The sequence below is a fragment of the Cryptomeria japonica genome, chromosome 1 (genome assembly GCF_030272615.1).
Source record: "Cryptomeria japonica chromosome 1, Sugi_1.0, whole genome shotgun sequence".
NCBI lineage: Eukaryota > Viridiplantae > Streptophyta > Pinopsida > Cupressales > Cupressaceae > Cryptomeria > Cryptomeria japonica.
In genome coordinates, this window is record NC_081405.1 from 717,607,929 (window position 1) to 717,631,641 (window position 23,713).

Consider the following 23,713-nt stretch of genomic DNA (forward strand, 5'->3'; position numbering starts at 1 on the left):
TAGGAAATGAAAGGTTGGAAGGACAAGCCAAATAAATCACACATCTTAGGTATGTGCCATTCATTATCTTAGAAGCTATTGGTGAGAATACAATCAAACTTAATCTATTCCTTTTAGGAAGATGCATTTAATGGTGAATTATTGCATGTTTATGAGCTTTGTATGTTGGATGAGGAAGAAGAAGAACAAGTTCTACCTTCTTTAGAGGATTTGGGTGTTGACAATCAAGTAACAATGTTAGAGGATGTAGTGCTATAACAAAAGACAAAGGAGGACTTATAATATAGTTCAAGAGTCTTGGAAAGTGAGACTCGAAAAACAAAAGGTGAAACGAGAAAAATAAATCTCCAAGGAGAATTGGGGAGAAGTCTTTGTCACTTGATTGTTCATTAAGATTATGTGAGACTAAAACCCTCTATAAGAAGGGAGGAGTTATCCATAAGGATCTAGAAAGGACTTTGAATAATTAGAAGGAAAAAATAGAAAGAGATCAACAATTGAAAACTTGTGATTTTGTCCACAACACAAAAAATGTTGTTCTATGTTCAATAATAGGAAGCAATTATGAAATTGCCATGACAAATTATGGAAATGAAATCAACATGATGAATCACAAGTTCTAGAATAATTTTGAAATCATCACGAAAAATGAAGCTATCACTTAGTGACAAATGATAGTTTTGTCAAATTTATAATTTGAAATGAATAGTCAATTCATCCAATTCTAATTCCATAAAGGGACCCTTCTAGTGTATAAGAGATGTGCTAAAAAAATTATATAAAGGGATGGAGAGCATGTGCTTGATCATTAGAAGCTTGTGAAAGCGTTGTACTGATCGAAATAGGAGAATTCAATTGATTACAATCATTCTTGAACTTGTCAGTATATTTCCACAATCCATTTGTCTATCTGTGTATTCTTTTGGATTTGATTGTGTTTTTGCATCAACATTTCACTCTCTATCATCCTGATGATGGATCACAGAGTGTGATCCGAAATGTTGATGCAAAAAGACTCACACAATCAAATCTAGAAGCATACACAAACATTCTTGAACTTGACAATAAGCACACAAATAATCCTCAATTGTATCCACCTTTTCTATTCACTATTGATTATGAATACCATTAAAAAGACACATATTTATTATTAGAAATTATTTTTTTCTCTTCTAATATATTCATTTTAAAACTCAAACTATTATTCATTTATTATTATAATAAATTTCTCATTTCTAACTCTTCAATTTTTAAGTTTAAATAACATTCCATGACTAATTACAAATAAAATAAATAAATCTGTCTGCATTACAAAATTTTAGAATTGATGAATCACGCTTCATAGTACACAACAACAACGACCACCACCTTTTATTTCAATAAATATTTATTATTTATATCATTTATTATATTGTACAACAAATTAAAAGAAACGGGCTATAGTAAAAATGCAGCAAATATTATCACGACCAAAACCGCAGAAATTTAACCCCCCCCACGAGTATGAGTACCAATGTTGAGAGTTGAGAGTGATCGAGCGTATTTAAGAAGAAAAAGCAAACAAAAAAGATAGCACCAAATCCTAGTTGACAATGTGAAAGAGAGAAGGGGTATGTAATGTAAATTAAATACCACCTTGATAGAAAAGTTAGTTAGAGGGAATGTTGGTGTTGATTGAAAAAGAGGATATATGATACATCCCTAGGGAAGAGGGAAAGCACAGCACAGCAGATCACGCTTTTGGTATCGAAATTCTCATCATTTTTGTCTTCTTCACACTCTTCTATCATTCCTTTTTATACGTCTTTTTCATGACCCCATGCATTCCCTGCCCATCTATTTTGATTAATTTGCTCCCCTCCCTATCAATTTTCTTTTCTATATCTTCTAACTATTTACAACATATTTTCTTTATATTCCATAAATAATTTCCTATATTGTTGTTTGAGGCTTTAATCAGCTATAAATTATGTACGAAGTTATAAGATATGCTGTTTATTTTGGTAAGGAAATAGAATAGTTTATATAAATATTTGGTTGAGATTTGTTTTTAAATATTGGTTTAATAAATTTATATAAATAGTAAAAATATAAAGTAGTTATGGATTTGATTTTTATGGAAATTTTTTGATATGTATAAAAGATGTTCTTTAATGTCCTTAAATTTTAGGTGTTGAAATGAATGACAATACATAAAGTTAGATGGAAGGATATATTAGACCTAAAATTTCAATTCAAATCTTAAATGCTTAGGGTTCACTTTAATAACTATGCATTTGATAAATCTAGAACTGAGGATCAAGATTTGTTTTCCAAGAATAAATGCATATAGGAACATGTATGGTTTAGATTATGTGTTAACATACAAAGATCACATCATTGTTATCTACAAAAAGAATTAGTAAAATCACATAGTAAGGAACTAACGATGGAACAACTAAAAAATTAATTGTACCACCATAACAACACTCTTCTTTTTTCTTTTTCTCTTTTTAATATATAATCAAATCTTCAAAAAAATTACATAAGGGAGGATAGCCAACACTCAATCCATAAAAATATTTCAAATATAAACGTGTTACTTAACTTATGAATATAACATAAATATAAATTTATTGTCCACAAATAAACAAGATACTCATGCAATAAAAAGCTATGATAAAATAACTATAGATATTAAATTCTTTAGCAAATAAGACATTGTAAGAGAGAACTAAAAATTAGTTAAATTCTTTTGTTAGTTGAATATTGCAAATAAAACAAGATCAAAATAAAATATAGAGTTAGTCTCAAATAGAGAAATACAAATGTTGGAAAACAAAAATAACATTAGGAGAATGTAAGAGCAAATAATTGCAAAGTGCAATTACAATGTAACGACATAGAATACCAAGACTAGCTAGAGGTGAGTATATATAGAAAATGAGACATGGGAGAGGTGACAAATATGACCCATGGGAAGAGTCCACCACAACAGCCTTAAAAAGGTAAGTGTAAATTCCATGGGAAGAGTCCACCACAATAGCCTTTAAAAAGGAAAGTGTAACTCCCATGGGAAGAGTCCACCGCAATAGTTGTTGATAGAAATGGACATTTTGTTAATTTTGTAAACTTTATGTTTTTTAATTATTGTAGTTGTTCCTACAACTTGTTGAGTTTAATGTTGTTGTTGTAGCTGCTATTACGACAACGATTTTGGTTGATGTTGTTGCTATAAGTGTTGTTATAGCAGTATTTCTTTTCCCACCTTCTATTTGTAATTGTTATTTACTTTTTCCAATAAAAAAGAAGAAGGAAAGTGCAACTCTCATGGAAGTTGCCACACCTTGCACCCACTCACAATATTAATCAACAAGCTTAATTATAAGTGCAAGAAAAATTTAGGAATATGAAAATTTAAATAATCAACTAGGAAATAAAATCCTACATTAACATATATAAAATGTCACCAAACAATTATGTTAAACCAAAAATGATGATTTTTTATCTCCTCTTATTATTCCTTTAAAAAAATTGTATATATTTTTAAAAATATTACATTACTTGTTAAAAGGTGTGTGTATCTCTTCTCATAATTCCTTCAAATTATTTTTGACTTTATAAATTTTATCAACTCAAATATAAAAAAATTTATGTAGAAGACACAAATTTAAAAAAATCTTTATCTTCAACATAGATTAATTAATTTGACATGGTTAATATTTATTAGATAAATGATTTTATATCAAATTTAGCTTGCTTTTGCAATTTGATTTAATTGCCAACGAAGGTGTATTATACTCACATACGAATGCGAAACCTTCCGTAATGCACGAAAAATAATTTTTTAATTTAATTTATTTATTTTCTTCTTCCATACATTCAATTAACTAATATTTTAATTATTTAATATTGATAATAATTTAATAATATAAATAATAATAATAATTAAAAAAAAATGATATATTTGATCTTACTTTACCTATATTCTTTTAAAAAAAACTTGCACTTAATAAATCTTATAGAACCAAGAAACCCAAAACCTTTAAACTTTGTGACAACATTTAGATTTAATATTAAAAATAAAAAATCTTTAAAAAAGGTTTAAGTGAGGAATATTTTAGAGGGAAAATAATAAAAGATTTTGGAAGCATGGAGAATACTAGGCATGTTGTATCCCAAGAGCGTGGGAAGTTTAGATTGATAGATGAGTTGAGGTTAAGGGAGGTCAAACATTAAACTGTGTAAAATAATATAGATGAGTATGCTTAAGAAAATGTGCGCCATGGGGCCAATTTTTATCTTTAGCGAACATTAAAATCGTTATTATATTTACAACTCTAAATCTAATCCCAAAGTAGCTGTCAAAGAAATATTATTTATAAAATAAGATTTAAAAAGAAATATTTGGATGATTATTTGCAACTCCCAAGTCAAAAGTATAATGTAAGATCTCATCCATCTGCATTGCTTTTGCTGTCCGGAATATCTCCTCCATTTTTCTCTCCGTACTAAGGCTGTTTCCTTCGCGACCTTTTCATTTACATTTTCACTCACTCACGGTAAAAAAATCCTCCACGGTAAATTACAAGTAAATTCTATTAACGACTTACAGAAGACGAAGGTCTATTATTATTCACTCTATGAGCAGATGCTCTGAGCAAATTTTTTTCCTCAACAGTTTGTTTAGTTTTTTATTTTTCGCTTATTATTTTTTGCGTCAACTGACAAAAGGCAAACGCACAGTTCGATGAGCAGGCCTAACGGACAAATTTGGCGTTACTGGAGTTTCTTCAGCAGGTGAGTTCAGATTTTAAGCTTGATATCCCCCTCTCTTTTTTTCAAGTGTTTCGTTCTCTGTTTTGCTGGGGGCTTATGCGTTTTGGTGACAGAATTTTGGGCGATCAAATGTTGTTCTGTAATTGTACTGAGAGAATACACTCTTCTATTATCTTAGCGCTGTTGTTCAGTAGATCTTGCTGTTCTTTTATTCCTTTGTTTCGTCTTTTGCGTTTAAGTGGGTGAGAATGTGTGAATGGGTTTCGTGGGGAATTATTTATTGTGTGGTAGTATTTAGTAAGAGAAAAACAAGCAAACAGTAAAAAAAATTCCGGTTTTCTGATGTTTTTAATTTCTCTGTGGCGAAGTGTGTGACAGTGAAAATTTTCAATTTTCAAGTAGAATTTAGTATAAAGATTTTATTCTGGCATCTCCCGTTAAACGGCCGGAATAGGGAAATGGGCTGGAAGTAGAATTTAGTGGAAAATATGGTTCTATGATGTAAACTTCATTTTGGGTGGCTGTGATTTTTGTGTTATGAACAGCAGGCAGTGTTTGTGAGTTGTTGAATCCTGCTGACCTATTTGCCTGCAAATCAAATTCGGATCCCCCAGTGCATTTTTATTATAAGGAAGGAGAATAAAAATGCATAATGAAATCCTATCGAGGGAATATACCACTTTTGTTGTAAATGATTTGTACATCACGGACATCACGCTGTCGCAAGACATCGGAATTAGCCATGTTTATTTAGGAGTTCAATTCGCCACTATGTGGTCATGCTCAGAAAGCGAAACAATTACATAATCTTGGTCGTGTGACTATGCCCTCCTTGTCTTGGTGCTGTATGAAACCTTGATATCAGGCAGTATAGTGAGCATCGTTGGGGATTATGGAGTGATCTACATTGGTGTCCATGGTCTGGAGTATTAAGGAGAGTTATTGACATTGAAGAAAATTCTATCAGAGAGATAGACACCTACTTTAAACAGGTTGTAAATTACGGGCATCAGATTGATAACAACTACAATCTAGACAGAACCCACAAGGCTTGACAGCAATGGAGAGAGGGGGTATGCTAGCAATTGTTGCTCCAGATACATGACAATGTGTTGAAAATACTGAAGATACTAGCTGAACTCTAATGATAACTGCAGAATATTTTTGGCAAGTTCAATCATACATGGACACTTGGTTCTAACAACAATGCAAGGCAAGGATTTTATCATGAGTGTAATTTTGGTGGAGTAGTTGCACCTGAGCTTGGTTTGGACCCTAATGCCAAGTCTGAAATATGTCACAAGTTCAATCCTCAGGTAATCATCACATTTACATACAATTTTTGTTGTAAGAGGATAATTTTAACAGATTAATGTACAGGGATAGATACATTTGTGTCTACTGCAAATAGTGATTTGCTGAGTGCCTGGAGTGTGAAATTTCATGGCACAGCAGCGTCAGAACCACATTGGCTAGCATGGCATTTGAAATGATGTTGAACATATGTTTTGGTTGCTTGTTTAGGAAAACTATGACATCTAGATGTGAAGCTAGGTGGAATCAGTTTGATCCAGTAGTCACTTTGACTAACAATTGTTGAAATTACAAGCAATAGCTATATACTTGAACACGTAGTTTATGAAAATCATATAGGTTGGGGTCAGTAGTATACTTTGGGCATGCTTCCAATTGCAGGTTTTGGTAACCTGTTGATAACCTCTGTCATCTGGGAGTGCCAATTAATTTCTATCTTGCCATGGCCTAAAACTTATCTAATTACTCTTGAATGGAAATATGAAATTGAAATTGCAAGCATCTGATGGCTCTTGTTGTTTTGAGAATCTTGTACGCTTGATAAATTCTGAAGAAAATTATAACTCCACTGCATGAATTGACAGGTGGAAAATTACATGGATATACATGAAATCAGTATTGCCAATGTTTTAAATCCATGTAACAAGTGATTGTGGACTCATCAAATGGTGTTCACTTCTCAGTGTAAAAAGGGAAAAGTGGGGTGATCCTCAGTACTAATTATGATGAATTAGATTTAGGGAAAAAAAATTGAGCATGGCAAGAACTATCACCTTAAGAGGCACAAAATTCAAAGTAGCAAAGCTATAGAAAGATTAAAGAAAGATGGGACGCCTGGGGGGAATTCAGGATGAGGTTCAAAGGGATGCCAAAGCATGTTAATTAATGTGGTACTAAATGAAATTAACGCAATTGGAGTAGAGAAAGAAACAGGGGTAATAAGGGAATAGAAATTAAGCCTAAGGTAAAATAATGGGTAATAATGTAGGCAGATAAATAAAACCCTAAATCACGACAAATGGGAGGTGGTGTGTGGGGTGAGGGATTAAGCAGTGCAATGTGTTAAGATAGAAAGTGAGAATATGAAAATCTTAAAAATCACAAAAGTCAAAGTTTAAGCAATAATAATGTTTCAGAAAAGAAATGTAAGCAAGAAAGAGGAATTTAAAATTGTAAATGAAGCGAGGAGTCGATGATTGAGTTGAGAATTATTAAGAAGACACTGGTAATTGAAAAGATAAATTATGAATTAATGCATCCAAGTGGGGGTAATAATAGGGATACAAAATAATTGTGTAAAGGGGGTAGAAACAGCTACTCAATTTTCTCCTGAAAGCTCTGTGTCACTGTTATGGACTGTGAAAACAGAAAATCTAATGCTCCTAAATGTAAAAAATGATTACTATTTGCCTGTGTTCCATGGGATGTGTACCCAGCCTTGAAACCCCCCATTCCCATCCCAATGGCATTTCGTGAATGGCAGGACAGCAAGGGGCATCCCCTGGCCATCCCAAAAATCTTCAAAAATGTGAAATGTTTTAGAAACACGTTGCAGGAAATGCCAAGGGATGTTTGGTTATCACCAGGGTGGCCCGGGATGTCTGAGATGTCCTTTGGTTGTCCCAGGACAGCCAGACGTCCTTGACAGCAAGGCCACTTTTTATAATGCTTATTTAAAAAAATTCCTCCATGACATTAAAAAAAAACTGTGGTCTTCCATAGTGATTTTTGTCTGATTTTCCATCAAGTTTTTGCCCTGATGTGCTTGTCATGGGATGGCGGGAGTACCTGTATGTATTTTTTTCTATAAATATCTGCATCCAATTTGGTAGGCTGAATCCATAACTTATTATTGTATATCATATATAAAAAGCATTGTTCCACGGGCGTTGGGGACGGGGGACAAAGGGAAAAAGTTTTGGGGATGGGTTTCGGGGACAGGGGGACTTGGGCCTCGGGGGAAATGTGTTTCCGTGGAACACTATTAAAAAGATACATATACTGAACTTATATTTAATATTACCAACCCCAAAAAGTGACCCATGTTTGTGTTGGAAATAAGCCACACCCGGACCGACGATGGACTGGTCCAAGAGGGGCCAGTAGCTCAGTGGTAGAGCACTCCAGCAGCGTATGGAAGGTCCTAGGTTTGAGTCCTAGCTGGTCCATGTCTCAACATGGTATCAGAGCCAGGTCTAGGCTAGGAGCTCCAAGCACACGAGAGGTGTGGCTTAAGGGGGGGTGTTGGTGTTGGAAATAAGCCACACCTGGACCGACGATGGACTGGTCCAAGAGGGGCCAGTAGCTCAGTGGTAGAGCACTCCAGCAGCGTATGGAAGGTCCTAGGTTCGAGTCCTAGCTGGTCCATGTCTCAACAACCCCCAGACTGCTGGCCCTGAAATGCATCCTCTGCCTTCCCACTTTCCCCTTCCCCAAACAATAGCTATTTGCTTAGGTTATAGTTCTAGAAACTGATTTTGGCATGCGCAAATTTACTTGGCCAATTAAGCTTAACAGTAACTAATATGAGGGAATTTGACATATGTTAACACTTACACGCTTCAGGGTGTAAATGCTTAAACTGGCAGAGCTGAGATGTGGCAAAATGTTAAAAGTCGTATAATTGCAATTGTAATATGCTGGACTCCTCCAGTTAACAGGGGAGTGAGAATCTTTAAATAAGAGAAAAGTCCGATTGCACATGTGTGGGACAATATATAGCTGCCCATTCTTAGAAAGAGAATATGCTAATGGAAGCTACAATTATAGTATCAGGTGCTTTCACAGAAATACATACATCAAGTACAAAATCAAACATTCACAAATGCAATGAGAGCACATGATTGAACTCTAATCTGTTAATATGATTACAAAATTTCAGACTTTTCCTTGAATGTTCATCCAATTGCATTTGGTTTTTAATGTCTTGTTTTCCCCAGAGGCTAAAAGCATTTTATGTGAGTGAGTGAGGCAAACCATAAATAATTTAGCTACGCTAATGATGAATATTCACTACAAGTTATTCCAACTGAATAAGTGTGCCCATGTGGACAAAGACGAGGGAACAGGTATTAAATTTGCACCAGTGGATTTAGAATAGAAAATGCCATTAGGCTTGATGTGAAATTTCACAAATTTGATGACAGGCTTTATAAGATATTTCTAAGTCACAAAGACATTGATGAGAATGAATTCTTGTCTCTTGCAGCTAGATGATCACTACGAGTCCCTCCTCTTTCTCATGCAAATGTGCCTTATCACTCAACATCAAAACTTTTGTTTTTTTGTGCATTTACTACTTTGCCTGTGAAGCTACTAGCAACCTCACTGCTCATCAATAGCATCTGCAAACCAAATGATGGTCCAAAGCTTGGCATCAAATCTTGTATATAAGAAACCATGTAGCTTTTTCCAATCACACATCATAAATTTCCTTAAAAAGGGTTTGTGATATCCTCAACTGAGGCAATGATATTCTCTTATTGAAGGTGAAATCATCACAAATTTGAGGCTTGGACTAAACAGAGAAACGGAATAAAGGTCTCAAACATCATTCAACCTTGACTTATCTATCAAAAAAGTTATGTTGGAACATCTTCAGTTTCTAAGGACTATAATTTGTTCTCTTTTCCTCATATTATCTGTTATTTACTATTGACTATCTACCAAGGCTAATGCAAAGCATCTTCAAGCGACATAAATCAACTCTTTTGATAGAAATATGTGACTAGATGAAATCAATATTTGTTTTCACAAATCTTTACCATTTTTGCAGGCTTTTGAATAAATTACCTAGATAATTAAAAACATGCTCATTGAAAATCAAATTCATGGGGAACTTTCCATAAGAATTTTATTTCATTCCTGGTTTCATCATGTTATACTGTACACAATTTTCTCGTCTTCAATATCTTGAATCACATCCTCTTTTACCTGGATGCAAAACTTTTGAATTTGAAAATTTGCAAGGCTGATGAAGAGGGGCCATAAGAATTTTCTATTTCAGAAAGACAACGATGAGATTGGATTTTTGTCTAATGTGGTTATATGATCACTATGGAGCCCTCCTCATTTTCATGCAAATGTCTCATCATTCAAATTTGTAATTTTTATTTTTTTGTGCATTTGCTACATTGTCCGTGATTCTACTAACAACCTCACCGCTCATAATAGCATATGCAAACCAAACAATAGTCCAGTGCACGGCATTTAATATTGTGTATTTATTCAATCATATATCATAAATTTCCTCAAAAAAGGTTTATTCTATCCTCAATTGAGGCACTGGTATTCTATCATTGAATTTGGATTGTGGAAGCATCACAAATATGCGGGTTAGACTAAACTGAGCACTGGAATAAAAGCATCAAGCAGCATCCTACCTTGAATTATTTATCAAATAAGTTATATTGGAACATTCTTTGCTTCAAACTCAAAGGATTAACATCCTTTGCTTCAAACTCAAAGGATTAATCTCTTTGGTAACAGAAAATTTTCCTCTTATTCTCTATCATTTGCTATTTAGTATCTACCAAAGCTAATTGCAGATGAATTTTCCTCTTATTCTCTATCATTTGCTATTTAGTATCTACCAAAGCTAATTGCAAAGCATCTGCAAGTGACATCAATCAGCTTACTTGATTGAAGTATATGAATGGATGAAATCAAAGTTCATTTTTAACAAATCTTTACCATTTTTACACTGCCTACATTGATTTCTGTCATAGGATTTTGAATAAATTGTCAACATAAAAAACATGCTCATTGAAAATACAATTCTCACCATTTTTGCACTGTGTACACCCATTTCTATCATGGGATTTTGAATATAGTTTTTAGATGAATAAAAATATGCTCATTGAAAATAAAATTCTTAGTGAACTTTCCATAAGAATTTTATTTCTTCCCTGGTGATTCACTATGTTGTATACTGCACAATATTTGCTCATTTTCAGTCTTCCGAAATGGCTTAACATGCTTGTAAGTGTTGTTTTTGAGATATACTGAAATCTTGTTTAGTAATATGTGTCTGCATGGAATTTTCTTCTAGCATGCTTGAAATGATTTTCTTTTACTTACATCATATTTTAAGTGTGAAGATGGAGCAGATTTCTCCAAATTTTGGAGTGATACCCATTTTTACAAAGAGATTTGTAAAATATTTAAAGATGCTTTATTGACTTCATTTGTTGTTTTTTATTATCTACTCTAATGTTCATTTCTGTTCTTTGTTTGCTAATTACCTTTTGCAGGTATGGGGGCAAAGGTACAGTGTGAAAATTACTTCCAAGTAGTTTTCCCAAATACAAATGCTGGGCTAGATGCAGGAGTAAACAGAAGTCTTATAGAGGCTTGGCCAGACTGTGCTGGGGAGGAAACATTGAAAGAGAAGCAATTTTACAGTACCCTCAAGCAAGGGACAATGGCACAATGTTCAGAAAATGATTTTGAGATATTGAAGCATACAATGCTTAAGCATGAAGAGGTATTTAGGGATCAGGTATGGAATCTCAATCAAGGAATGCTATCTACAACTTATAAGTTCACACTTAAGAGTGGGTCTCAACAAATGTAACATTTGCTGTTTTTCATCAAATGCACAGAGCTCACATTTTACTCTCTCTTGCCATTGTTACTGGTTGTACTCTTAGTCCCATTGATCTAGTTCTGGTCATTTATGGACATTAATATAATGTTAAAAACTTAGTTCTGCAGTCAGTAGTGTCAAGAGACAAAGCTCCCAAAAAATGTGTTCAAACTTCACAGTGACTGAAAGCTCGATGTTTCAACCCACAAGTTGTGGTTCATCTTCAGGATGAATGAATGAGAAAGTAAATTGTGGGCTCTTGATACATAATAATTGTGTGTAAAGAACCTGAAAGCTCAACTTTTTGAACAACAGATTGTGGTTTGCCATCAGTATGAATGATAATTGGGTTATCCATGCAGTAAACCTGCATGTGTTTTCTTATCATTCATCCTGATGATGAACAACGTGTGGTTTGAAACTTTGAAATGTAGATTTTTCAGTCACTTTTTACACACTGAAGCTGTCTCTCTTAAATTAATATAGTTCCTTTCTTTTTGTCAAAACAGAAGTCAGCCCTTGCTTGAAACTCAGTGTACCAAACATAAATTTAATTAATGTTTGATGAGCTTATTTTTGCTTTGCTTTGCATTGATAATTTTGTGTGATGCATTAGTTACTTCTTGCTTGACTATATCCCATATTTTAATACATCTTGGAGTACCGCTTTTGGTTATTTGAGGGCATTTATAAAATATAAAATGCAATTTCGTTTTCTGACAACTAAGGTTACGAAGTTAGATAAGCAGATTAGATTCATTATGGATCATAGCTTTGTGTCAAGAAAATTCAAAACAATGATTTTTGGGAAGTTCTAATGCATCCTGCTTATTTGTGGATATTACAGGTACATGAACTTCATCGTCTATATCAAGTTCAAAAGCTATTAATGGCTGAGCTTAAGAAGAAAGATTCCAACACATCAACTTTGACTTGTGAACCAGTGCAAGACGGACCATTTCCAATGCAGGTTGGATCAGAACCTCTGGAATCAGAGGAAAAGAGTAGTTTTTGGGGTGCCCTTGGCAGTTCAATGACAGACAAAGATGGCAGAGATTGTAGACAAAATATTTCAGGTGTAGACTATATGCAAAATCACAGATCTAGTTTGTTTGAGAAGAATCTGCAACTGGGATTGATCCCACAGGGGGGCAACAGGACTTCAAGAGACATTCACAATCTGCAGCCTAGCAGGGCTAGAAAGTGGACTTTTGATCTCGAACAACCTGCTGATGAATACATGGATGATGAAGTGGCCAACAAAAATGAGGAAGCAAAAACATTGAAAAGAGAAGTTAAAGATGTTATACTAGAACCTGGTTCACTAAATTACCAATCCACTACAGAGCCTGAAACTGAGGTTCAGTTGACTCTCAAAACTGGATGTGAACAGGGAGGAAGAAAAAATGGCAGGCAGAATGGGGCATTCATAAAACTGGGCATTCCAGAGATTAGTAAGGACAAGCTGGAGGAGCATAAACAACTAAGACGGCCTGAGGAAGCACTCTTTTTCCCTGCAACCTCTTCAAGGTCTGATGCTCTTAGCCAAGAAGCTGTTGGCAGAAAAATGCCAGTTCTATCAAACCAGTGTTTTTCAAGAGGGCCTTTTAACTTTGATCAGGAATATAAAATAAATGCAGAGTGGCCATCAGTTTCTAGAACTATGAGTTTCCAAGAGCAAAGAGAGAGTAGGTATCCTTGGCCAAAAGAAGGAATCTATCCTGGCACAGTTCCACAACAGCTGAATTCTTTCTTCTCCTTGGCATCCGCAAAAGGATTAGATATTGATCCCTCTCCAACTTCAAAGGAAGGATCTCTTCTTTGTGTTTCTCCGAAAGTCATTACCAACTCTCAAAAAGAATTGCATTCAACTAGACCTTGGAGACAAGCTTGCATCCCACCAGAGACAGACTCACAGAAGCAGAATTTTGATTTACAGGATAAATATCTTGCACAGCCATATGTTAACTCTGCCAGTAATGTAGTGAATGTTAAACAAAAAACTTCTGAGCCTGGCATGGGGACTTGGTATCAGAATGGTAACCCAGTGCAACATACACATCAGCAATCACAATCCACTTACAATGCTGGAAATCCATCAATTTTTGGGCAGTCTTTGTGCCAGACGAGCCCCACTATTGGATTTAAGACTAGTCAGCAACAAGGAGCTGTCCTTGCATTTTCTGCTTCTGCTCCTAGTTCATTGGCCTTTCCATTGCATAGCTTGCAGGAATGCTCGAGGTCAGTCTGGGCTACAGACTTTGTTGGATTATCACCAGCTCAAGGTTTGGAAGGTCTACTTGATGTTGATGGTAAGAGGGGAAAAGAAGTAGATCTAACACTTGGACTTTCAAGTGGGACAATGGAGGACTCCAGGAAGGATTTGCATTATTGTAATGCCACAAATAAAACAGAAGTAGCCTTTATTAACAATAATGGACAATTTGAAATAACTAACAGACACATACATCGAGACTCTATGCATCTAAATGGAGAGGTTCAAAGGGGTCAATGCTTTGCAAGAAACTTTATAGAGTTGCCATATACAGAGATGTCTAGTGATAAACATTTGTCAGAAGAAAATGGGTTGGAGTTTTCAGAGCTTCTTAAATCTTCATCTCAAGGATTGTTGTGCAGGACAGGGCGTGGCATGGTTTCAACAAAGCAGTTGGCAGATAATCTTGGGGAAGGAGGTGTTTCACCCAGTAAAAAGAGAATTTCTTTGGTTTCTGACTTACTGAAGGATCATGACATTACAAATGGAGATAAAGGCTTAAAGTCTGATGTTCTACATGTGACCGAAAAAGGGATGCACAAGTCCAAAAATATTTTTGATTTTATTGACACAACAATGAATAATTCTACTGCTGTTTTGGGAACATTTGGGAACAGCCTAGATTTTAGAACAGGTAAAAATCATTCAGATAAACACTGGATTGTTCCAACAGACCCCCCCAAGCATGAGATGAAAATAGAGACATTTAAAGAAAATATCAATGCTGTGTATGGATCGTGCAGGGGAGAAGAATTAAGTGCCAATAACAGCAAGCAAACATTTATCACAGAAAATAAGTTTATGCCCTCAACAAATAAAAATGTTGGTGAAAAGTTGTGGGAGGGAACTTCTCTTACCTTAGAATTTAGGGTTAAAGGCAATGGTGTGGAAGGCTCCAGGCAATTGGAGATGGAAGATAGATTTGCTTTAAATAATTGTAGTAAAGCTAGAAGAGTATCTACTTCTGGGAAAACAGTTCCTCTGACACAAGATGTTTCTACTGGAAAATTTGATAAAGATGGAGAAAAAATTATTAAGTTTTCTCCACAGTTTACCATTTCTGACATAAATGATGGTTTTGAGGTTACAAGGGAGGGTTCTTCCTGCACAAACAATGCATTGCTCTTTGACAGAGAGAAAGAAAATGACTCGGAAGAAACTTTCTGTTGCACAACCAAAAAAATTGTCATGACAAAGGATGATACCAAGAAGGATGTGCAGTCCAAGGAAATTGACTATGCTGAGACTTCATCTGGAATTCACAAGGCTAATGCACAGCTACCTCGGCATGACAGAGATTTAGAAAATTGCAGCCGATATACTGATGTGCAAAGAAGCAGTGAATCTAATTTTGAGTCAGAAGTGGATACTTTTCAAATAAATGCCACAAATGGTCTCTCCTCCAGTTGCTCTATTTTAGAAAATAAAAGGATAGGAAAGAGTGCATCAAGGGACTCTTCGATCAATATGGATGCAGCAAATTGTCTTTTGAAAATTTCATCAGAGAAAAGCTCAGACAGGTTGGGTCTGGATTCTCTTGAATTTATTTTAGCATCAGGTGTGAAAAGCTCATTAGATTGGTTTGCAGACACAGTTGTCTCAAATGCAGACATCTCGGTGTCTACTAGTGTAGGGCATCAAGAGGAAGCAGATAATCCAGTATCATCGTCAAGAAGTGGTAGTAAAGCAAAACGGTCTGAGATTTCTGAAGTTTCAGTCCCTAAAGAAAATGATTGTAGCCCTCATGCCTCCAATGCTCTTGACTTTTTTGAGTCCATGACTTTGATGCTTGAGGAATGTAATGTGGATCTGGATTTCAAGGTTTATGTATCACAGGAAAAAGAATCTGAAAAGCCATCTTCTCCAATGAATTCTATGTTAAAGCCACCTAAAAGGGGAAAGCGTAGAAGAGATTTCCAGAGAGAGATCCTTCCAAGTATTTCATCTCTTTCCAGGCAGGAAATTACAGAAGATATGCAAATCATTGGAGGGCTGATAAGGTCAACAGGTGATGCTTGGCATACTGGATCTACAAGAAGAGGTTCAGGAAAATTTTCCATGACAGATGACTGGTTTTTACCATTGACAGGACGTCGTTCCAGAAACACGAGTGGCTTCCGGGCAAATGGTGGAAATATGAAAAGAAATAATGATTGCCAGACAACCAGGCCCTGTGATCAGGAAGTTGAAAGGCTTAATACACTTTCTTGGACTAGTTCTTGGGGTGATACAATACGGCGTAGGCGAATGCAACGTCCTCGTGTTTCATTGCCTTCACTTGCTTTGAATCCTGTTTAAATAGTTGGCATTTTATAGCCTTTCAGTACATGAAAGGAATTTTCTGGTATTGCTCTCCTTTGGAGAACTTGTATTATTAACCCCCTTACACATGTTGAATTGGAAGGCCCATTTTGTGGTTTTCCGTATAATGAAAAAGCATGGATTGTAGAGTTTGCCACTAGACAAGCAAATAACTGACATGATTCTGTGTGAAACAGTCATTTGCACGATATTTGTAGGAAACAGATTTCGCTGGTCAATGAACTTTATTTCCTCCAGTACCCTTCTCGGGCATTACTAATTATAACTTATGTATTCAATCTGTAAATGATGTTAGTATTCCGGTCTGTGGGTTATTAATGTGTATTATTGTTGTTTGAAAAGTGAGGTCCCATTAATTGTCAACTCTAAATCAGTTGAAAATATTCTTTTAATGCTGAAATCTCTGTTAGCTTTGTGGAAATACTAAAAACCAATTTCTTTAAATGAGTCTCATGCAGGACATCATTTTGTGTGTTCAAATATTTGCGTTGAAAACGGAGATAAAACTTATCATAAACCTTTGCCTGGCTGCAAATCTAGTAGTTGCAGAATGCTAAAAGCTGATTTTTCACTATCATATAGTCGGTTTTATTTTTATTAAGGACAAGTATTTGACAGTAATCTTCCTTAAATATTGTCACCTTAACTTTTGTTTCTGTTGTATGTGGGGGTATAATTCATGCTTTCAGTTGCTTCTTCAAAATCCTGATTGAAGCAAATAGTTTGGTGCCCATCTCAGGGTTGGAGACTGCTCAATGTCATTGGTGCTTTATATTGATGAAGAAACTAGTTTTGACCGTAGATATTATTTTTCTCCTCACCTTAACTTCTGACTTTGCTCTTTGTATTGAACAATTAATGTATCGGTTAGCTACATAAATTCTTTTGGAAACAATTTTTATCAATTTTTATGTAACCAAAGGTATTATTAATGCTTCCCTAGAAAGGATGGAAGAAGACAAGCATAATATGAAGAGATTGGCATTATAAGAACAAAAACATGCAATGATAGTTTTTGGTACAGAGGTTGCGCAGAAAGGAAAAGAATGGAATCGTTGTCAAAACCTGAACAAGGTGGTGCATAAAAACATCTAATACTAATTATCAGACAGCTTGCTTCTTGGACCATTTGTTGGGGAACAAGATCTAGCATGTGGAACTTTGAGATGCTGATAATTAGGCTATTGGAAGAAACATTACAACATTGTATACAAAAGTTGACTAGACAACTTCGTAGCATCAAAATTGCATCACAAAAACAGCTTCCAATTATAGACAACTTCGTAGTAGCATCAGAATTGCATGTCATCTGTCCAAACATAAAACATATTACAAGATTGCCATTGTATAACCATACTCCAACTTGGCCCTCAGTTTGTTAAATTGTGCATGTACAGCTGTAAAGTCTCTTGGATCACTATCATTGCCTATTCTTTCTGTGCTCCTTGTTTGTGGAAGCGTGCTAAACAGGTCTCCAGCATTAAAATGCCATTCAAATGAGAACATAATGAACACAATGGACATAGAGTCATTAAACATGTGAGAATTTCATTTCCATAAATGATTATAGTATTGTTAAGAATTTTATCACAGAAGTTATCATTAACAGATCATGTCTCTGAACACCATGTTTTGACATTGCAGAGATTATCTCCGAACATTTGCATCCAAGAATGGCTTCCAAAGTGCTTGAACACATAATTAATGTGCTATGCATTTTTTTGTTGTCTCATATAATAATCTTTTTTCATCTTCTATGTTTGTTTGATGCATACCAGGCCTTTTTTTATCTCTTATATTTGTTGTTATGCCACTTACTAATTATTTTTTATCTTCAATGTCTGTGATACTGAGTTCATCCATTTAGAGCTTCTGATGAAGTATTTTCCATACAAAAAGTCACAATATGGCATCCAACACGTATTCACATCAAACACTCGAGAATGGTTCATTTTATTGAGTTGATCTATGACAAAGATTTATGGGTAATAGTTATCAATGTTAATGTAAAATGAGGTTTGTTTAACAGTTCAGTCTTCCCGCGGGTTTTGTTTTGTGCATCTTCAGTTGGATAATATGAAGAGGCCAAAAATGCCGTTTTGAATAAGTAGATAATTTGGTATTGATGTCCACATGATCTTAGATTCATAGAATCTAAAGGTTATTTGTAATTTTGTGAACGCTCCCTAAGATTTTATGGAATTTAGTACATTGTGTTGTTACTGAGGTTTTGAGCGCAAAATAAATCTTACTCCTTGGCGAGTGAGTCATTTTCAGGTTAGAATTCTAGCTCGTTTTTTACTCCAAAAACAAAATCAAAAGATCGTTTTGAATCAACAATGTGGAATTTAAGTTGTTTGTGCGATTTGATTTATGTGTAGGTAGCCCTTCCATCCCATTATGCCTTTTCTCTCCCCCATTTGTGTGTTTTGGCTAAAACACTTAATGTGATGATATCTAGTTGGGTGAGGTACGTCTCCTTCACTTCTCATCTAGGATCTTATATTCCGAGCTCATCATTTTTTTTTTCTCGAGAGCCCTATGTTGCTTTACTTTGGGGGCTTAACCTTGATGATGATGCTTACGAGCCTTGTGTATGCTATTTCAGAAAACTCTCATCTCTTAGTATGCTTTGCATTCATAGTTGAATTTGCGGTTCAAGGATGGATGCACAATTTTTCTTCTTCATTGTTATCTCCTAACTTGTAAACCACTAACATATCCAGGCAATGCGAGGACAATGTTCTCTGGTAGTTTAGTTATTGTGCATTTTGCTTTAGGACGCTCACAAGGTCTTCCTATGAAGATCCTCTTTGATTATGTTTGTTGTAAGGTTTGCATAAGGTCTTCTGTTAAAATTGAGGGCAACAAACTAGCTTCCTCACATGCCCTTTCACCCTCTTCTCTTTGCCTTGACTCTTTAACACATTCCTTTATTCCTTGCAAGTTATGCATATGACAATAGGGGCAACAATGTTGAATCATCATCGTATTTTAAAGTGAATGTTTGATCTGCTTCCTTTCCTGTAGGTGTAGGTTACAATCTTTCCAAAGAAGTTCATGGCATTCGACATGGATCAATTGCTTAAGGTAAAATGTAATACTAGTCTTCCCGCAGGTCTTGTTTTGTGTATATATTGCTAATTATATGACAATTTAAGACAAGTCTTCCCTAGCTTGTGTCCCATAATATATCCTTCAAAGGTTTCAAAAGCAGTTCCCCTCTACAAGGTAAGTTACATTGGGATTTAACATCATTTTGCGACTCAATGCAAATCTATTACCGCTATCAACTAGTATTAGGGGTCTAATGGGAGAAGTTTTGGATGTTGACCTTCTATGAAATGATATAACAAATTTTTGTATTGTGCTAGTTCCTGACATCAAGTTCCAAAACCATGGTGGCACCACATGTTTCACTTAAACATGCGTTTCACATTCTTTTTAACCCATAACAACTAGCTCCCTAAATTTAGGACCTCTCGTTTTGACTTGAGATAGTGGTGGTAGGAAAGTGGGGTTGCTGAGTAGAGTTACTTCTTTGAAGCATCACAAAAGCCTTTGTTGGGTGAACACTATGGTCTCTATGATGCCCTTAACAATGTTTATGAAAGGAGGGACATGTGCACTACAAGAAAAAGTAATAGTGTAAAGAAGGTGCCCATAGAAGGTAGAAGATGAGTGAGGAGGGAGAAAGACCTTTAGGAAGGAAACTTGACTATTTTGTATTTGGGTGATGTGGTAGGATAACTATCAACTAGTATATCTATATTCTAAAAAAAAAAACGTAAAATAATGCTTAGAGATATCACATAATTGCCTTGCATGTTTATTAGTTGTCAAGAAGGACATGGAGCTGGAAATGCTGCACTCTTTCACTCTCATTAAAGATGTAATGGTTTCATATACTTAGAGACAAGTGGCAATGATTCTATTTTATTTAGAGTAATAAAATAATACTTATAGTGAAACTGAAACATGCATGCATTTACCTGTCATCTATATGCCAAATTTATTCAAAATCAATTTTTTGTTTATGGATATTTGTATGTCATTGTAGACGCCTCTCGGCATAAAGAGTGAGGATGATCAACCTCAATCAAGAAAATCAAGATAGATTGTGACACCCTTGATTCACAAGTAAACCATGACTAATTAATTGGAGCACGATAATCTTATGAGTAAAATTCTTTAATCAAATACATAGTTAATGAAAGACAAAGCTAGAAGGGAATAGATAGTGGATTATAAAGAAGCAATAGATGGTTGAATAGGAAATAGTTGTAAACATTGGCATTCTTGTGCAACTTTTTAAACAAATGTAATAGTGAGATGAATGTAAAGAATTATTTGAATGCAATACAATATGTTTTGTGCCACCTTCTTTGTGTTAAATGACGATGTTATGAAAATATTGAATATTTCAATCGACAAATATATGCTAACATAGGTAAATTCAATGAATAAATGAAAAGTTCTAGTATACACCCCTTTCACACAACATTGTAATGACATCACTTCCTCACAAATAGGGTTGTTTAAGGGTTCCTTGAGAGTTCATAGGTTGGCTAGATTCTTTGCATTTACTAACTATCAATTAAATTAATAAAAAAATCAATTGGTATCACTCTAGAATGATGTATAAAAGTAAATACATGAGATAGAAAATGAAAAAAATGTAATTTATTTTTATTTTTATGGAGGTCCAAACCTACAAGCACGATAGCCCAACAAGGGCACGAAGCTCGCGATCCACCAACCCAACGAGGGCCTTCACATAGTATTTTTTGCGACTCGATACGGGGGCATGAGCCTATAGGTTGAAACCTCTTTGTCTAAGGGCCAAGGACCGAGAGTTATCCATTCCACCAAATTTGCCCGGGGCATAATCCTGGCCTCATCCCTTATGATATCGAAGTCTTTGCACTCAACAAGACTTGATCCCTAGTGGGCTCATTTGGAGTCATTCAACTTCACTAGTAGACCAAGGGCCCATTGTCAAAAAATAAAAAATAAAAAAATGTAATTTTAAATTCTTAGAGGAAAAGAAAAATGTGGAAGGAATGTGTGCACTTGAAAAACAATAGATCTAGTGGTAGAAATGGACCTAGTAGGTGAAAACATAGGTCTTGTTATGTTTTTGGAATTGTTGGGTAGATTCTATAGGAATAGAGTGTTGTTGTTGTGCATGGTAATGTTGTTGTTGCACTATAGCACATTGGTGCCCATCCTAGGCACTAGTGACTTTCAATCTAAGACCTATGCTTATAGGGGTCCTTTATCTCCATATCATAGCTATCCTACTCACAAAATGTTCATGTTCATTTTTATTAGTGAGATACCTTGAGTTGAATATGGGAGGCAAGGGGTAAAGGGTGTGTAGTATGAGAAATTACCTTAGTTAATCCACTTGATGGTTTATTTCAACCTCTATAATAAGACTTTTAGGAAAATAAATGTATGTACACCTAATGATTTGATGATGGTGGTGTATGCAACAATGGTGCAAATAAAATAAAAATCCTAGGGGGAACTAACATGAATGGTATGTGTAGCCTATCCCGCTTTAATCAATTAGAGCATGAATGATGTGTGTAGAGTGATGGCATCCATGTGATATGGGAAGGATCACAAAGAGATACTCAAGGAGGCAAAATGGATTAAATTTAGTAAGGGTGATAATGGGGGATGTATGCATACTTGAGAGTGACCATGAAGAAAGCAAAATGGTTCTTAATGGTTCACACATGAACGTAATAGAGGGATAGATACAATAGATAAAAGAATAGAAAGATACCTATAGTGATTATATGGATTATATGCTCAAAGGTATTTCACAACTTCAAATCTACAAACTTCACTTTGTTACCCTCTTGCATTGATGGTGTTCCTAATTTGTGTTGGGCTCAAGAGAATATAGTATGTAAATTTTATTTTTAGATATTTTTGGCACTATTAATGAATGAAGGGAAATAATGGGTTAACATAAATACCTACTAAGTTTTTAGATGAGTGATTGATAAAAATATAGTAAGAGTTGGGGCATGAATAGGCAATAACTTTCACTTTTTGTAATTTTCACCTTGGGCATTAGTGCTAGGTAGGCCAGGTAACTTGATATCTCTTTAATTGAAAGTTTTTTTGGATGTCCAGGGATGGATTAATAAGACATGGATTTCTTGTATCATTGCATGATAACTAGGATGACCAAAAATATTTCAAAATGGACCTAAAACAAATTAAGGGAATGTGCTCTAGAATAGTGAAAATGTAAGGTAGAGATTGCAAAATAGGCAATTTTTGAGCTTAGATTCTACCCCCATTTTAGCAAGCTAATGAGATTGAGTGATAAAGAATGCTAAAGTAAAGCAGAGTAAATGAAATAAAGTAACATTGCACAAGCTTCTTAAAATTTATAAAGGATATATGAAAATGATATGTTTTTGCTCTTTATTTGTTTTTTTTCATGTGAGTACCTTTCTTGCAATGCACCACAACAAAGAAACACAATTATTGTACAAAAACCAAAGAAATGTCAGGAAACATATATGAAATATAAAAACTACATGAGTGAAAATAAAAGCATACATAGAAACCCATATGCTCATGCAAAATGCTCGATTATACTAACACATAAAATTGAAATTTTGATGATAATATTAAGAAAGGTGTCTCCACCTTGTATCCGGTCATTTCCCTTTTTCAAAATTTTATAAAAATAGCAACTTATTAAAAATAGTAATTCAACTATCACAAATAGCAAATCGGGATCAGTTGACAATTTGGAAAATAATAATAAATTTGGTGATTTGGTTGAGATTAGAATATTGTTTACATACCAAATATATTCAAATTTAAATAATTTCCCTTTGCATGAGGATTTGGGAAACTTCACATGATTTGTTAACCAGTGGTTTTTGATAGTTTTGAGAAATGACAAGTTTTTATAGAAGTCTGGTGACACTTCGAAAAAGGAAAGTTTCCTTTCTTCGGGAGTGAGATTTTGACACCCAAATTATGTGTTTGAATGTGGCTTTATTTATCCATGGTTGTGGCTCCATTTTGGATCATCTAGGTTACAATTTATTGCTAAGCTTTGGCTTGTTTCTTTAGTGGCTAATAAACCATTGGATGAGACTATAGAATGATAGTTTGAAGGTTTTCATGTGATCTAAGGATGGGATTCAAAGGATTACCAGGTGATGTAAGACGAAAACTCAAGGATTTTCATTGAATAGTATCATTTAAGAGGTTATCACTATGTAGTATAGTTGAGGTTTTATTTAGTTTGAGTTAGCATGTGTTGCAAAAGTTCATGACAACTTAGAGGTTGTGGCTTTGCTATTTTTTCTATGTAATCTCGAATATTTTTTCAATTATAAGTTTTTTTATGAAGTTTGGTGAATTTTTTTTTAGATTGCAGTGTTGGAGAGTGATTTTTGGACTTAGTTTGGATC

General features: G+C 34.8%; 1 protein-coding gene across 3 annotated transcripts; it reads left to right on the forward strand.

Annotated features, from left to right (window-relative positions):
* Positions 1-4,500: 4,500 nt before the first annotated feature.
* On the forward strand, positions 4,501-16,580 carry LOC131056777 (uncharacterized). Of its 3 annotated transcripts, none has more exons than XM_057991038.2 (4): positions 4,501-4,541; positions 4,726-4,779; positions 11,325-11,572; positions 12,507-16,580. In XM_057991038.2, the coding sequence occupies exons 3-4, from the start codon at positions 11,327-11,329 to the stop codon at positions 16,230-16,232; spliced, it is 3,972 nt and encodes a 1,323-aa protein (XP_057847021.2). In that variant the 5' UTR covers positions 4,501-4,541; positions 4,726-4,779; positions 11,325-11,326; the 3' UTR covers positions 16,233-16,580. The 3 variants fall into 3 exon arrangements, with proteins under 3 accessions (XP_057847021.2, XP_057847018.2, XP_057847020.2); XM_057991035.2 differs by lacking the exon at positions 4,501-4,541 and adding an exon at positions 5,307-6,074 and having other exon boundaries at positions 4,585-4,779; XM_057991037.2 differs by lacking the exon at positions 4,501-4,541 and having other exon boundaries at positions 4,585-4,779.
* Positions 16,581-23,713: the final 7,133 nt, after the last annotated feature.

Excerpts from the sequence above, each read along its gene's own strand:
- LOC131056777 (XM_057991035.2), top strand. The coding sequence starts at position 6,053 with ATGTCACAAGTTCAATCCTCAG. Across the intron at positions 6,075-11,324 it reads GTCACAAGTTCAATCCTCAG|GTATGGGGGCAAAGGTACAG; the intron begins GTAATCATCACA and ends TACCTTTTGCAG. Across the intron at positions 11,573-12,506 it reads AAGAGGTATTTAGGGATCAG|GTACATGAACTTCATCGTCT; the intron begins GTATGGAATCTC and ends TGGATATTACAG.